General features: G+C 36.3%; 1 protein-coding gene across 2 annotated transcripts in view; it reads left to right on the top strand.

Moving 5' to 3' along the window:
* The window catches only part of WDR19 (WD repeat domain 19), a 42739-nt gene that overhangs the window by 8077 nt on the left and 21676 nt on the right, over window positions 1-12986 (top strand). For both annotated transcript variants that reach the window (XM_027746788.2, XM_039384989.1), the window contains exons 7-20: window positions 292-372; window positions 635-747; window positions 2058-2231; window positions 3390-3460; window positions 4617-4789; window positions 4888-5002; window positions 5728-5834; window positions 6239-6361; window positions 7635-7784; window positions 8312-8459; window positions 9078-9282; window positions 9845-10004; window positions 10611-10721; window positions 12347-12456. In XM_027746788.2, coding sequence (XP_027602589.1) covers window positions 292-372; window positions 635-747; window positions 2058-2231; window positions 3390-3460; window positions 4617-4789; window positions 4888-5002; window positions 5728-5834; window positions 6239-6361; window positions 7635-7784; window positions 8312-8459; window positions 9078-9282; window positions 9845-10004; window positions 10611-10721; window positions 12347-12456 — 1841 coding nt within the window. The remainder of the gene's footprint in view (window positions 1-291; window positions 373-634; window positions 748-2057; window positions 2232-3389; window positions 3461-4616; window positions 4790-4887; window positions 5003-5727; window positions 5835-6238; window positions 6362-7634; window positions 7785-8311; window positions 8460-9077; window positions 9283-9844; window positions 10005-10610; window positions 10722-12346; window positions 12457-12986) is intronic.

The raw sequence follows: 12986 nt of genomic DNA, 5'->3' as shown, positions 1-12986 counted from the left end.
TCTTCCTCATCTGGATCTTTCCTTCTCTGTCTGAATTCGTGTATCTAACTGTTGCATAACTGTGTTTCCTAGATATTTTTTCAGGATATTCTATGCTAACATGTCATTATGATCCAAACTGAGGTCGTGTTTTCTCCAACATTTTTTTTTTGTTTTGGTACTAAATGCAATGACAACTTTATCTGTCTGTCTTTATCACTATATTGTAAAGGGTAGGAATAATGCAGTTATTTATCATCAGTATTTGTTACATTAACTGTTGATTTCTCAATCTGAAATTCTTTCTTGCAGACCTCGGTGAGCTCAGATCCCAGTGATATGCAGTTCTCAGTTATGAAGACTGATGAAAGAATATCAACCAGGGAAAGCACAGTAAGAAGTCACTGCAAAATACTGTAGTTCAAGTGAGAGTAATCTACCTCCATGTGACCTGCTTCCTTTTCCTTCGAGGAAATGGAGCTGACTTAATGCTGTAGGGAAAATTCTTGAATTGATAAAGACTCAGAATTCAGATCCACGGAATTCTTAAGGATTATTTGAAGTCCTAAATCTCATCTTTTAGTGAAGAAATAGGGCCTTATTTTAAAGTGATGCCATTCTTACCAAGTTAATTTTTCTTTTCCTTCATTGGCAGGTAAGTGTAGTGGTTGGCAGGAAGACTCTTTTTCTTTTTAATTTGAATGATCCTGATAACCCGATTGATCTGAAATTTCAGCAGCCTTACGGCAGTATTGTGGCCTACAAATGGTGAGCAGAACTTTCTTAATTAAGCATTGTGGTATTAACAAGCTGCGTATTTTCCAAGTACTTCTGATAAATGCTGGAAACTAGATCATCTATCCCTTACTCACACTGGATTTTTCCTGGATGTTTTGTAGCCTTTTTAGTAATTCTTTTCCAAACACAAAGTAGTCTACATTTTGTAATTGTTCTACCTGATGATTCAATGGCTATAAAAGCAGTATTTTCAGATGGAATCACAGTTGGTGTACTCAAAACACTATTAGAACATTAATATGTTCCTGTCCTGACAGAAGATTAAACTGAAGGTTTTATGTGTTGTTTTCTGTTTGGATGAGTAAATGATGAAAGAACTAGGGATGGAGTTTCATCCTTCAGCTAGTTTGTTGGTTTGCAAAGTTGTGCAAAGTTCTTATAGACTCCCTGCTGGGCAATACCATTAGTAGTGTTCCTATGAAGAAACCTAAGCTAAAAGTTTCAACTCTGTACCAAGAACTGGTGTACCAAAACTCTGGCGTTTCTATGTCTTTGAATCATTGCAGCTTGTCTTATAATACCTGTTCATTAATGTGGAATTGACATTCCTTTACACTATAACCGTAAGAAAACCTGTAGTGATATCCTTCTTAGTTTGTGGCCACATATGTAACAAGGCATACCTGAACTGTGTACCTTGCAGTGATTTTTCTTGCAATTAAGCTGATGAGCTATCATTTTAATTCATCCTTACATGCTGTAACTATTTCTGCCTTAACCTCGTTATTTCTGCTTGACACTATGAAAAGTAAACAGACCATTTACAAATACACACCAGCGCGCTTTTAGCAGATGTGGGTAGAGCCCTTCCCAAATCTTCGTTCACGAAGCCTAGCCATGATGATGATGATGATGAAGGGCAGAGTGACTGGCATTATTGGTTTTACATGGCTTTGATGGGACCAAATTGGCCAGAACCTTGAAAGGAAAGTTGCCATCTTCTGGCATGCTTATTCCAATGAAGATACCAGAAATCTTTCTCCTGGCATCACTGCCATGTTTGCAGCATGCTGAAAGTGAAGTGGCATTTTAAAATGCAGGAAAGATGACTTATGAGTGAACTCTAGGCACAAACATGGTTCTATCCTTTAAGAACCTTTGGTAATTTTTTCCCTTAACCTATTTTATACTATATTGTTTTACGTTATATATATAAATTCCCATAAATTGCTTATTTTTCCTATTACACGGAGGCATTGACAATTACTCCAGCAGTCTGAAAGAAAAATTATTTTATGTATTGCATTAATAGATCTCTTAATTGTTGTTTTTTGTAACAGGTATGGTGATGGCTACATTATGATTGGTTTCTCACGGGGGTGCTTTGTAGTCATTTCTACACACATCCGTGAGATAGGTCAAGAAATCTTTCAAGCTCACAATCATAAGGATAATCTAAGCAGCATTGCTATATCCCAGTCATTAAACAAAGCTGCATCATGTGGAGACAATTGGTAAGTGGTAGTTTTATACATAAGAAATGAATGCATCTCCCACAGGTGTAGCTCTCAGGCATTAAAACTGTGCTTCCTAAGGCTCCAAGGCTCCTTAAGAAGTGAGTGGAAAGAAGATGAGATTAATTGCTCTGTGGAGCTGCTGCTCTGCCTAGAGTTAGAAGCTAATATTGATGAAAATCCCTGCAATTGTAATTAACTTTATTGTAATTAATTGTAAACAAAAAAATTAATTAAACTTTAGTATAGATTATTCCTTTTGATTCTTTCTTTTTCTATTATGTTATTGACTACAAAAAAGTCCAAATTTCTTTACTATGATTTATTGATTGAACATAAACATCTGCTTAATGATAGGAGAACAGTTAATTTAAAACTGTACTGAGTATGCTTGTATCCTGTATCCTGATATCCTCCTCCCTGGTGTTTGGTCTTACCTCCAATCTAGACAAAACTCTAAAAGTGTAAGCAATTAAGGAAAAAATAATTAAAGAGACTGGAGTTCTTCCAAAATGTGTTGTGCATATGATAGAATAGCTTCTTTAGTGCCTCATCTGCTGCTCCCTGATTCTGTGATACCTGAATTCTTCAGCAAAAGAGGAACTAAGTGATGGTAGGAGTCAGACCATTCTCTCTGTCCTCAGCTCTGTGTAGAACTGACTGCTGATTTATGGCACTTGCACATCAAGAGTGGTGTAACTATGAGCAAAGCATGGTGCAACTTCAAGCACTTCACCTATTATACAATAAGCATTATTTCTTTAGGGGCTGTTTAACATACATTGGGTGACATGACAGCACAAATAAACTCTCACTCTGTCCCTTTTTATGTGAAGCAGGATTGAAAGCTATTTTTTTGCATCTTGTGTTTCAAGCACTGTTTGTTGATCACTAATGTGTTTTTAAACTAACATGTACTGTAACATGTCAAAAGGGAATAACTGTGTTTCTCAACCCTGAGTTCTTTCAAATTGGATTTGTGTCTTTTCCTCAAATTTTAGTTCTCCGAGCAAATATTTTTGGACAGTGATATAGTGATATGGTATTTAGAGTGATGGATAACTGAGTATGTGTTGCTCTTTAGGAAATGGAAGGCATTTTGTGTTTATGGTGAATGAGATTTAGATGGGTGAGAATGACTGCTTATTTTTGTTTTAGCATTAAAATCCATGATCTGTCAGATCTGAGAGAAATGTATGCCATAATAAACTTGGATGATGAAAACAAAGGTATGTTAACATTCTCCATGAAGAGAGAAATTTTTAAAAATTAAGTTTACTGGAATTTTCATGGTGTCTCTGTTTTTGTGAGTGAAAGTACTGCTGTTGGAAAAACTGTGTAAATATAGAATTTATCAAAAATTCCTTCTGTCTCAAGTTGTAATTATTAAGTGACCAGTAGCAAAATGGGAGCATATTTTGTCTGTTCAAAGGATAGAGAATTACAGCTCTCAGAATATTTGATCAGTTAGTGTCATGTGGTTTTGAATCTGTAATAGAGGATATTCAGATTATCAAAATAATACACTTAACCAGTTTCCTCTTCTTTCCATGATTTTTGGTGGGGTTTTTTTGTGCTTTTCAGCATTTCTTGTAGTGACATATGGTACTTTATCTATTTTCATCCTGATATATAGGATTTGTGTCTGTGGCTTCCAGAACAGTGTTACAAAACTATTTTCTTCAGTAATGAGTTACCAGCATTGTCTCCTCATGTAGTATTTGTAAATGCTTTATTTATTGTCAAGTTGCTGGTTGCCTCCAGAATTTTATTTCTAAGAACCTTCCCTCCTTTTTCATTTTTTTCCCAGAAATTTAGGATATTGTCAGCATAATGTTTTCCCCTGTCTCCTTGGAGTATTGGTATTAATCAGTTAAAATATGAATAGGAATTTCCAGGCACTGAGGACCAAACACTGTTTCTGTGTTTAGTACTTACTAAGTTGGAGATAAGGGAAATAAGATTGAATTCTACTCAGCTGCTTCCATTATTATGTTTCACTTTGAATGTGCTGAATAAACTGTCAGTGTTGGAAAACAGGGAAAGAGGTGATCAGTTTTGTAACAGATACACAATCTGGTCTAGTGGAAATTGGGTTGTACCTAGATGGTCTTTAAGGTCCCTTCCAACTCAAACCGTTCTGTGATTCTGTGAAGACTTCACTCTCAGCAAAATGCTATATTAGTAAATTCTGTGTTTGGTTTGACTGATTCTAATTAATCTTGGAATTATATTAATTGGTTATATTTAAATACATTAGTACCTATATTGCTATATATTAATTCCTACCATTTTCACATTTTAAAGCAAAATAATTATATCTTGGTTTCAGTAGTTAAAGAAAGGATCTTTTTTTTTTTTTACAAAAACTTGTGAATGTTTTAGGTGTAGATCAGCTGGCTTGGACAGATGATGGACAGTTGTTGGCAGTATCTACACGGAGAGGATCCCTTCATGTTTTCTTGACAAAGCTTCCAATCCTTGGAGATGCTTGCAGTACACGGATTGCATACCTTACTTCTCTTCTAGAAGTTACCGTAGCCAATCATGTGGAGAGAGTATGATAACCTCTTTCTTTTAAACTTCATGTAGATATAAATAAAGTAAGTATTAAAAGTGGATAAAAATTGTATTATTTTGTTTTGTTTTCTTACAGGAGCTACCAGTCACAGTCTCTGTTGAAGTAGAGCCCAGTTTTGTTGCTATTGGTGTTTATCATCTGGCTGTAGGAATGAACAATCGGGCTTGGTTTTATGCACTTGGAGAGAATAGTAAGCGTAAATTCAGTTCTCTTAAAATTAGTGCAGTACTCTGTCTCATTTTATGAATTCAGTATTGTGTTTAGCAGTTCTGGACATTCCACATTGTACACTAAAAACTTGAATTGCCATATGGTCCTGCTAGGATGGGATAATGATCTTCACAGACTGAAGCAGTTATGACAAGGCATTGTAAATAACAGAGTTAAAACTTCATGTTCAGGGTATTGGTCATGAAACATAGATTGTTTCTTGGTTTTTTGAGATCATCTTGGTAACCAATGAAGGAGTTTTAGGCTTTTAAAACATTCTATGTCTGTGTCTTTAAATACAAAGTTTGGCAAAGTACCTAGGAACTATATGATCAGAGAGTTTTGTAGATGTTGATATTGCTTGTGTGGGATAAGGAAAAACTGGTTATGCTGTATCCAAATTTTAGATAGTGGATTTAAAGCTTTCATGTTTCTCTAAGCATCACCTTTTTTCAATAACAATATATTAATCAAAACTATAAGAATACTAGTCAGAGTTGCATAAGGAAGGAGTTTCTGTTTTACTTTCTAACCAGTTTTCTGACTGCTAAGAAGAAAGTGTATTTACATGTGACTTGTCTCCTCTCTGTTTAGTTGTCAGTTTTTCACATCTGCTTACTCAGCTGCAAATTTCAATGATGATAAGTGAAGACCTGTACAAAATCAAAATATTTTTACCTTTTCTTTTTTGTTTGAATCCTTTAGATGTAAAAAAACTTAAAGATGTGGAGTACCTGGGGACTGTAGCGAGTATGCACTTAAATTCTGATTATGCTGCTGCTCTCTTTGAGGGTAAAGTCCAGTTGCATATGGTAAGAGCTCTGGCAATTTGGATTGCTGAACTAATGAGTTGATCTAAGTTGAACAAGTTAATATAATTTTAAAAATGAGATAAAATGGAATGAACTTTAGTTAATGGAGATAAAAATTAAAAATTCTTCAGAATTGTTTTGCTGGCTAACTAAAATATAAAGCTGAGTTTCTGTAGATTTCAGAAATACAACCTAGTCTAGAAAAGGTGACGAAAACGTTTTCTTGTCAGATGTTTAACAGTTTTATTTTAAAGGTCTCTGGGAATCTACCAGAAGCAGATGCTGGGTTTTTAAGGGATGCAAGTTTTTTTCATCTCACTTCTTTACAGTTTGATACAGGCAACACTATGATACCTTATTGTTAACAGTGGAGTTTTTTAGTTCATTGTATTCTTTATATTTAGATAGAAAGTGAAGATTTGGGTGCTCAGGAAGAACGAGAAACACGACTTTTCCCAGCAGATGATGATAAATACCGAATTTTGTGCCATGCTTTAACTAGTGACTTCCTCCTATATGGTACAGATGTGAGTATTACTTCTGTTTTTAAAGATTTTTTTTAGATTGAATGTATTTCTATCTGAATTATTTGGATTAATACTTGTATTTTTAGCAAAAAAACCCCTGCATCTGTGAACTTTAGAGTGGATTATTTTCTATGAAAAACTTTAAGCAAATACGGTCAAAATTGGATCCAGCTTCTTTACTGTTGCATTTATATGACATGCTTTGGCAGGAAGGTGAAGTTTTACTTTTACTAGTGTTTGTTGCAAAACACTGATTTTAATAGCAGAATTTAATTCTGTTGCATTAATGAGAGGGTTGGCAATCAAAAAGTCTTCCAGATATAAGAAAAGCACATAGCACTTGGCTTTCAAATTTGTTGATTTAGGTGATGATGTGATAAATGTGGACAAAAATTACTAAGGTAAACAAGTGTGATAGCATAAATAGAAATCTTGACTTACTACTGAAGCTTTTGTCCAAAGAGAATTTTTTTTAATGGATTTTTCTGGAGATTTTCCTCTGCATGAGGAGTAGTTCCTTTCCTTTTAATATTTTCTGGCACTGGGAATACAGGGTACATTTGGTATTGTAGTATTGTACTCCTTGTGATATCAACTGAGGTACTGACCTTCCAGAGGAAAAGCCAGAACAACTATTTCTGGTTTTATCACTGGTTTAATAACTTGAGTGGTTTTGCAGCAGTTGAGGCCTTTCCCACCTCCTCAGTACGTAAACTGGTACTGGTAAATTTGGGGTACTAAATTTGCAACCGATCATTTTGATGTGTGCAACTTTTAAAGTTGATGTCAAAAGCTACCTTTTCAATCATTGTGACACTGATTGAAATATAGCTTTGATCAGAAATCAGTTTGATTGCTTTTCTCGCCTGAATTAGGTACATCTGTTCTTAAGAATGTGTGGTTCTTCTTTGGAGGCAAATTTTTCAGCTTTGTTTGAAGGTTAAGCTTCTCTCAGGAATGAGACAGGCATTTCCTGTGTTTAGAGAACTGCACATTAAATACAGTTTGTCTCCATAAAGCAGAGTGAGATAAATGCCAAAACCAACAGAAAACAGCTCAAACCTCCCAACTCCTTTCTCCATCCCCCCGAAGCCTCAAGTTTTCCTATCCTGCCCAAAACAGACTGTGAATGAAGAAGGAAGCAAAAAAATTCACTTGGAAGTACTTTTTTTAAACACTCAGTACTCTAAGATGGGAGAAAGTACAACCAGATTAATTAACTACTTGCCACTTACTGATGTCATTATTAAGATTTTATATTCTTTCTCGTTAGACTGGAGTTATTCGTTATTTCTACATTGAAGACTGGCAATATGTGAATGAATATCGGCATCCTGTCAGTGTGAGAAAGATTTTTCCAGATCCCAATGGAACCAGAATGGCTTTCATAGATGACAAAAGTGATGGCTTTGTCTATTGTCCAGTAAGTTAGTTTGGGATACCCATACACTTATATTTACATGCATGTTCTTTAACTATATAGTGTTTTTAATAGAGAATGAAGATTATGTCACACCAACACATATGCGGATAGAAGCAATTGGCAAGGAGACTGGAGGATAACTTAATAAGGAAATAAAATCTGTCATATTAGATCAGGACAATTTCATTATACTGAGTTTCTGATTGGTAGTTTTCAAAAATGTATGTGTTGGTGTATTTAAATACAGATAATTTAGGCCATCAACAAGCATTGCCAGTTTCACTGCCTCTCCCCATACCTTTTTTTAAGAATAGTAAATATCATTTATATAATGTGCATTTTCTCCACTTCTGAATTAAACTTTTTGTTACTCAGAATCACTGCTTGTAAGAAACTTTTTCTAAATACAGTTCTCATATTTCTGCACTATTTATATTATTTTTAAAGTTTTTAATCATAACTGGGATGAATATTTAGTTTATCTCCTTAGTCACTTGGTAGTAATTTTACTTTTGCATTATATGTAGGTAAATGATAGAGTATATGAGATTCCAGATTTCTCACCAACTATTAAAGGAATCCTGTGGGAAAACTGGCCAATGGATACAGGTGTTTTTGTTGCTTTTGATGACGATAAAGTGTACACTTACGTTTTTCATAAGGATGCCATTCAAGGTACTGTAAGTTCTTTAAAAAAGTTATTTACTATTTTAGTTAATAAAGTAAAACATGTTCTGAATCTTCATTTTTCTTAAATAAAATGCATACAAGAATAAATAGTACTACAGAAGTTTTGAAGTGCAGCTGATGGATAGAAGACAAGTTGCTTTGTAGGTTTCTCTGTAAAGCTCCAACAAGGCATTTTGATCTTAACTCCCTAAGCTTCTTGCTATTGTAATATTTCATCTGAAAGTTACACATTGTGCTTCAGTTGTATTTTGAAATGTTCCTGAGAAAAATCTTAGGATCAGGGTGACAAAACCTGTATTCATTTACAGTGTTAACCAAAATTGATTGTAATCATAGCAGTTTCTGTATTTGTGACAGAGAAACATTTAGAAATTTCCCTACAAACATTTAGAAAAGGACCCTTTTTAGAAGGTTTAGAAGTGTTAAGTCCTGTATTTTACTGAAAAATATCCACTGTAGAGTCACTGGTTACTGCCAGAATTAGAGACCTTGAATTAATGCCCTGCAAATATACGTGGCTTCAGCTGTGACTGCTTGCTACACTTTCTACCATGTAGTGATTTTCACATGATGTCTTCTTTTCTTCCTAATCTTTGAATCTAGGATCAAAGATTATTTTGGCAGGTGGCACAGAAGTCCCCTATTCCCATAAACCTTTGTTGTTGTATAATGGAGAAATAACTTGTCAGACTCAGAGTGGGAAAACAAACAATATCTATCTAAGTACTCACTGTTTCCTTGGCAATTTGAAAGACTTTGGACCTAATAAGCTGAGACAGATGCTTACTCAGACTCTAATGCTGAAAAGGTACATCTACATTTTAATTATATTCTGTAAATTGTTTTCTTCTGTTCTTAAGCTCAATACAGAGTATCCTGGTGATTTAAAAATGTCCTGCTGAATACTGATAGATTGATCTGTGAGTCCACACAGCTGTCGATGGAGACCAAGCAAAATAAGTGACCCAGTGGTGTTTTATTTGTTTTTCCACTGTCAAGTAAAAGCTAAAGCAATTTTTTTCAAGACTGATTCGGGGTTATATGGTGGTGGCTCTTCCAAAACTGGCTGAAGGTGCTTCTTGCATACTCCCACTGTAATGAAGCAATGCAAAAACAGTATAATGGAAAGAATGCCAGAGTAGGGAAAGCAGATAGTTTCCTGAAAAAGTGTGGTAGAAACAGGGGTAGAACTGTAAGGTACACATGTATATTTTTCCTTTCTTCCTGATACATCTCTCTCTCTCCATGACTTAGAAGTAAATGTTTTTTATTTTTTCTGTAACATAAGGGAAAAAAGTGTTGAGAGGGAGTTTTAGGTATAAGTAATACCTAAAATTAAAATAGTTCTAAATGGCTTTTACCTTCTATAGGTTTTCTGAAGCATGGGAGCTGTGCAGACTTCTGAATGACCAATCTTGTTGGAATGAGCTGGCCGAAGCTTGCTTACATCACATGGAGGTGGATTTTGCAATACGTGTTTATCGGACATCTGGTAATGCTGGGATGGTGATGTCACTAGAGCAAATAAAGGTAAAATGTAAAGTCTCTTTTAAATAGGAAATACAGTGATTTAATCCTTCTTTAAGAATTGCTGGATCCTTAGTTTTTGGGGAGAAGTTGTTTTTTTTTCAAATAGAAGGTGAGTTGTTTTCAAGGAATAGAAAGGATAAAGTGTCCAAACTACATACCTCTTGCTTGGTTTTCTCTTGAAGTGGTTGCAGTCTCTACTGGAATGCACAACATTTCTTTCTGCATTTGTTTGAGAGCAGCAGAATATATTCATGTCTCAGGCATTCAGAGGCTCTAATTTCCTATGGTAATTTTTCAGAAAATGTTGCAGACTGATGTTATTATTAAAAAAAAATCCTAACCAAAACCAGATTACAATTATACATCTAAAACTGAAATAGTACCTTAAAATTATACTTTGCAAATTGCTGATTTTAGACAGTGTTACCCTAGTGACTCTGAGCTACAACGAGAAAGTGAGAGCTTTTTCTGGTTTATAGAATCCAATACATGTGGTTGTAAAATGTAAGGATATTGGTTTTACTGTGTTTCTGAGATTAGGTTACTTACTTATACAATATTTATTTTCTTTTGGACTAATTCTGCAACTATTATGTCTTTCTACAGGGAATAGAAGACCACAACCTTTTAGCAGGACATCTTGCAATGTTTACTGGTGATTTTAATCTGGCTCAGGATTTATATCTGGCATCCTCCTGTCCTATTGCTGCTCTTGAGGTAATCATTTAAGATGTGTATATTTTCTGCTCTTTTCATTTCCAGATTAATATTGTAATATTTTACCTTTTGATAATTTTGCCCTTTTATGGTTTTGTTCTTGCCATTGTGTGACTAGAATTATAGAATATCCTGAGCTGGAAGGGACCCACAAGGATCATCAAGTTCAACCCTTAGCCCTGCACGGGACCATCCTCATGAGTCACACCATCTGCCTGAGAGTATGATCAAAGTGCCTCTTGACCTCTGTCAGGCTTGGTGCTGTGACCAGTTCCCTGGAGAGCCTGTTCCAGTGCCCAACCACCCTCTGTGGGAAGAACCTTTTTCTAATATCCAACCTAAACTTCCCCTGACACAACTTCAGGCCATTCCCTCAGATCCTGTCACTGGTCACCACAGAGAAGAGATCAGTGCCTGCCTCTCCTCTTCCCCTCACGAGGAAGTTGTAACTGCAATGAGGTCTCCCCTCAGCCTCTTCTCCAGGTTGAACAGACCAAGTGACCTCAACCACTACTCATACAGCTTCCCCTCAAGGCCTTCTTGCCCTCCTTTGGACAGTCTCTAATAGCTGAATACCTTTTTTATATTGTGGTGCCCAAAACTGCACACAATATTCAAGATGAGGCCACCCCAGTGCAGAGCAGAGCAGGACAATCCCCTCCCTGGACTGGCTGGCAGTGCTTTACCTGATGCCCCCTCAGGACATGTTTGGCCCTCCTGGCTGCCAGGACAGTGCTGAATCATATTCAACTTGCCATCAACCATGACCCCCAGGTCCCTTTTCAGGGCGTTGCTCTCCAGCATCTTGTTCCCCAGTTTGTATATATAACCAGGGTTGCCCCATCTCAGGTGCAGAATCCAGCACTTGTCCTTGTTAAACTTCTTACAGTTAGCAATTGCCCAGCCCTCTAACTTGTCAGGATCTCTCTGCAGGGCCTCCCTGCCTTCCAGGGAGTCAACAGTCCCTCCCAGTTTGGTATCATTGGTAAACTCACTTATTGTATCTTCGGGTCCCGCATCCAAGTCAATTATGAAGATGGTGAAGAGCACAGGGCACACGATGGAGCCCTGTGGAACCCCACTAGTGACAGGTCACCAGTCTGATGTTACCCCCTTCACTGTTACCTTCTGTGCTTGACCCGTGAGCCAATTGCTCACCCACCACATGATGTGTTTATCCAGCTCTGTGCTGGACAGTTTGTCCAGAAGGATCCTGTGAGAGGCAATATTCAAAGCTTTACTGAAAGATCGCATCAACTGGCTTTCCTTAATAAACTAAGTGGGTTACTTTGTCATAAAAGGAAATTAGGTTTGTCAAGCAGGACTTTCCCCTCATGAAGCTGTGCTGTCTTTGACCAGTGACTGTGTTGTCTTTCCAGTGTTTTAAATAACTTCCAGAATAATCTTCTCCATAATTTTACCAGGCACTGAAGTGAGACTGACAGACCTGTAGTTTCCTGTAGGCCCTTGTCCTAACAGACATTCTTTTGGATGAATGTCTCTCAAATTGTCTGAATGTTTCTTGAATATTAACTCAATATTTGTATTTAGAATAATTTAAATTTCATAGTAGAATTCCGAATTTGCTACTTGCATCAGAAAATGTTACTGTTCTTTGTTAATAGATGCGAAAAGACTTGCAGCACTGGGACAGTGCACTTCAGCTGGCTAAGCGTTTGGCCCCAGACCAAATCCCTTTCATATCAAAGGAATATGCAATGCAGCTTGAATTCATGTAAGTTCTGCTGTAAGGTTGCAGTATAAGAATATTAAACCAATGCTCATCTTCAATAGAAGAACAGAGAATTCAGATGCTTCAGGTGACTGCATTGCTGAGAGAGGATTCTGTGAGGTCTTGCACCTATAGTATGAGGAGGAGGAGTTTTTCAAGGAATAGTTCATACTAGAGACATATGTTAGCAAATAGTAGTTACTTTTCATTAATTTCAGCATATCTGGGTTCCTCACAACTGGTAGATCCACTGTATAATATCATCTACTTAATAAATACTTTGTTGCAGACAAGTGCTTGGAAAACAGAGAAAGTCCAAATGATTTAGCACTTCTTACCTTGGATGAAAGCCTTGCCTTTTGCCTGTCTTTCCTTAAATACCCATTTGCCTTCATTTTTGAAATCTTTTGTGTAGAGGTGTGTCAAATTTCAAGGTTGCCAGTCCCTGAAAGACAGAAGGTATTAACCATTTGCCATGATTTTAAAGTCTATTTTAGAGTTAATTTTTCCCAAATAAAACTATTCTGTTTAAT

The sequence above is a fragment of the Pipra filicauda genome, unplaced genomic scaffold (assembly GCF_003945595.2).
Source record: "Pipra filicauda isolate LSUMZ 115617 unplaced genomic scaffold, ASM394559v2 scaffold38_size3968069_pilon, whole genome shotgun sequence".
NCBI classification, from domain to species: domain Eukaryota; kingdom Metazoa; phylum Chordata; class Aves; order Passeriformes; family Pipridae; genus Pipra; species Pipra filicauda.
This window is presented reverse-complemented; position numbering and strand designations above follow the sequence as displayed.